Source organism: Cryptosporidium hominis (assembly GCF_000006425.1).
Source record: "Cryptosporidium hominis TU502 chromosome 8 CHRO018043, whole genome shotgun sequence".
NCBI classification, from domain to species: domain Eukaryota; phylum Apicomplexa; class Conoidasida; order Eucoccidiorida; family Cryptosporidiidae; genus Cryptosporidium; species Cryptosporidium hominis.
Window position 1 is genome coordinate 1 of NW_666895.1, and position 3,682 is coordinate 3,682.

A 3,682-nucleotide genomic window follows, 5' to 3' on the forward strand; every position below is an offset into this window, starting at 1 on the left:
CATCAATTTATTAAATGATGAGAGGAAAGGATAAACTTAACGTGGGAGAAGATAATCTTCATTACTTTACTGTTATGTTAGGAGAGATAGATTATAGTATATATTATTAAGGAAAAGGAAGGGATTGAAGGATAGGTAAAGAATTCAATCATTGACTGGGATGAACATAATATTATCGAACATTATTAATTTGAATAAGTTCATTTCAATTAAAGAATGAATCGGATCACACTTATCTAATGAAGAGAAGCACTTGACAATCTTTTAAAGAGAAGGGATTGTATAGCTCCATCTTTTGAAATATATGGAGGAGTAGCAGGACTATTTGACTATGGCCCTCCAGGATGTGCATTAAAGTCAGAAGTTGAGAGTTTTTGGAGAAGACATTTTGTATTAGCTGAAGATATGTTAGAGATTAGCGCAACTTGTTTAACTCCATATAACCCTTTAAAGGCATCGGGCCATGTTGATAGATTTACTGATTCAATGATAACAGATATAAAAACTAATGAATATTATAGAGCTGATAAAGTTTTAGAAGAGTATGTTGAAAATAGATTAAAGGAAAAATCTTCAAATCCCCCAAAGTCAGAGGAAGAGAAGAATGAATTAGAAACTTTGGGAATTAAGGCAGGTTCAATGAGTATTGATGAGATAAAAGAAAGTTTAAATAAGTACCAAATTAAGCCACCAAGTGGTGGAGAATGGTCAGAACCATATCCATTCAATTTAATGTTCAGAACAAAAATTGGCCCTAAAGAGGTTGAAGGAAAGAATGATAGTGTTGGTTTTATGAGACCTGAAACCGCACAAGGAATTTTTGTGAATTTTAAAAGATTATATGAATATAATGGAAAAAAATTACCATTTTCAGTAGCTCAAATTGGTTTGGGATTTAGAAATGAAATTGCTCCTAGAAATGGGCTTTTAAGAGTTAGAGAATTCCAGATGGCAGAAATTGAACATTTTATACATCCTGATAGAAAGGATCATCCTAAATTTGATGATGTTGCCTTTAAATGTCTTCCATTATATTCAAGTAAGACTCAACTTAATAATGGTGAAATTGAGAGAAATATTACATTAAAAGAAGCAGTACATGGTGAAGAAAAGATTATTAATAATGAAACTTTAGCTTATTTCTTATCCAGAACTTATGATTTTCTTATTTCTATTGGTATTAATCCAGATGGAATAAGATTTAGACAACATTTAAGTACTGAAATGGCACATTATGCAAGTGATTGCTGGGATGCTGAGGTATTGACATCATATGGTTGGATTGAATGTGCTGGTCATGCTGATAGATCATGTTACGACTTATTACAACATTCAAAAGCAACAAAAACTGATTTATTTGCATCAGAAAAGTATGATGAGCCTCAATTCAAGACAGTTTTAGTATTGACATTAAATAAACCATTAATAGGAAAAACATTTAAACAGGAAGCATCATTAGTAACAGAAGCATTACAAGAGATTGCAAATAAAGGAGATATTAGTTTCCAGGAAAAGCTCAATCAATCTAATAAGGCTCTTTTAAAATATAAATCATGCGAAAATGGAAAAGAATATCAATGGGAGATATTATCGGAGATGGCCAAATTTGAATTCCAGACAAAGAAAGTAACAGAAGAGCAATTTACTCCTGGTGTTATTGAACCTTCATTTGGAATTGGAAGAATAATATATTGTTTATTAGAACATAGTTTTAAAATTAGAGAGGATTTATCTGAAGTTCAAGATCAGAGTACTGGTAATAAAAATACCAATAATTCACCTGATAACGAAATGCAGAGAAGTTATTTATCTTTACCAGCTTTAATTGCTCCAGTAAAATGTTCAATACTACCTATAAGTTCTAATGCAATTTTTAATGATTTGATAAATCTTTTACATAAAAGTTTTATTAATCATGGTATTTCATGCAAAGTGGATACATCATCTGCTTCAATTGGAAGAAGATATGCAAGAACTGATGAAATTGGTATTCCTTTTGGTATTACTATAGATTTCCAAAGTGTAAAAGATGATACTGTAACATTAAGAGAGAGAGATTCAATGAAACAAGTTAGAATATCATCATCAGAAGTTCCATCTGTAATTTCAAAGATTATTAATCAACAAATTACTTGGGAAAATGTTTTAGAGAATTATCCATTATTCACTCAACAATCAAATGAATAGAGATAATTTTGGATACTTGTTATTGGAAAAAATATGTAAATTTTAAAAGGATAAATAAAAGAAAATTGTTATTATAAATGATTTTAAATAAAGTCTATTTACTTATTTATTGATCTATCTCTCCAAGCAGATTTTCCTTTAATCATTTTAACAACATCTCCCAGAACTCCTAGTTTCATCATCTTTACTGGATGAAGTAAGTTGTGCTCTAGATGGAGCCTGAACTCCAGAAGATGTCATTGTACTTGGATCAATAGTTCCGTCTTCAATCTTACTTAGAATAAGTCTTGTTACTTTCACAAAGACTTCTTCTACTCCTTCACCAGTTAATGCACTTGTTTCTAGAAATAGTATATCATTTTCCTGAGCACATCTACTTGCTTCTAGAAATGTAACTTGTCTTTTATCTTTAAGATCTAATTTATTTCCAACCCCAATAATGGATATATCCACTCTGGCTAATGTTCTTGCATCTGCAAGCCAATTGACTAGATGATTATATGATTCTCTGTTTGTTATATCATAAACAATAAGTGCTCCAGCAGCTCCTCTATAATAAGATCTTGTCACCGAACGGTATCTTTCTTGTCCTGCAGTATCCCAAATTTGGAGTTTAATTCTTTTACCTCCTGCAGTAATAATCTTTGATCCAAATTCAACTCCAATTGTATGTGATGATCCTTTCTTGACTAATATTTGAATTAAATTGGGGGGAGGGAGGGAAATAAAGTTAATAGTTTCTTATAATGAATGAAAATACAATAGATACCTCTTAATGATTCAAGTTCTCGATTAGAAGAAGAATAAAAAAAAAAAGGTTCTCTTTAGAAGATAAACTTACATTTATTCTCTATAAATTGGTGAAGTAAACATGATTTTCCTGCTCCAGCATCTCCAATTACTATAAACTTAAATAAGTAATCATATTGTTCTTTTTCTTGTCTTGACATTTTTCTTTTTTTTAAAATAGTAATCAAAATGTATCAAAATTCAATTTTAGCTTCACTTCATATATATTATTAATTAAATGGTGAAAGAAAAATCCAAATATCAAGTTTGAAAGGAATTATTAATTAATTTGATAAATGACTTTTCAGATTATCAATTTTAACTTCACACTAAGATAAAAAAAATTAATTAGTGGCAAATTTTGGAATTCAAGACAAATTTCTACGCCTTTTTCAAACTTACCTAGAATATATTGAAAAAAGAATTCAAGAGAAGCCAATGCAATACTGAACTTCCTTTTTCAAAATGCTTTAATTCATAAAAATCCTCACAGATATTCCTCTTTTTTTTTTTAATCTCTTTCTCCTTTCTTTACAATTTCCTTATTTAATTTTGTTTATTTTTTACATTTAGACTCACAAAATCAGTTTTTGGCGCCGAGTAGCGCCAACAGATCAAAGAAATTTATTATCAAATAATTTTATGACAAGTTATGTAAGAATGGAAATCAAAATTTTTAACAAGATTTAACAGTTTCAGAAAAATT

At 29.5% G+C, this 3,682-nt stretch overlaps 1 protein-coding gene across 1 annotated transcript; it reads left to right on the forward strand.

Moving 5' to 3' along the window:
• The first annotated feature begins 405 nt into the window (after nucleotides 1-405).
• On the forward strand, nucleotides 406-2,187 carry Chro.80123 (glycyl-tRNA synthetase). Its single annotated transcript, XM_660248.1, has 1 exon — nucleotides 406-2,187. The coding sequence occupies one exon, from the start codon at nucleotides 406-408 to the stop codon at nucleotides 2,185-2,187; it is 1,782 nt and encodes a 593-aa protein (XP_665340.1).
• Nucleotides 2,188-3,682: the final 1,495 nt, after the last annotated feature.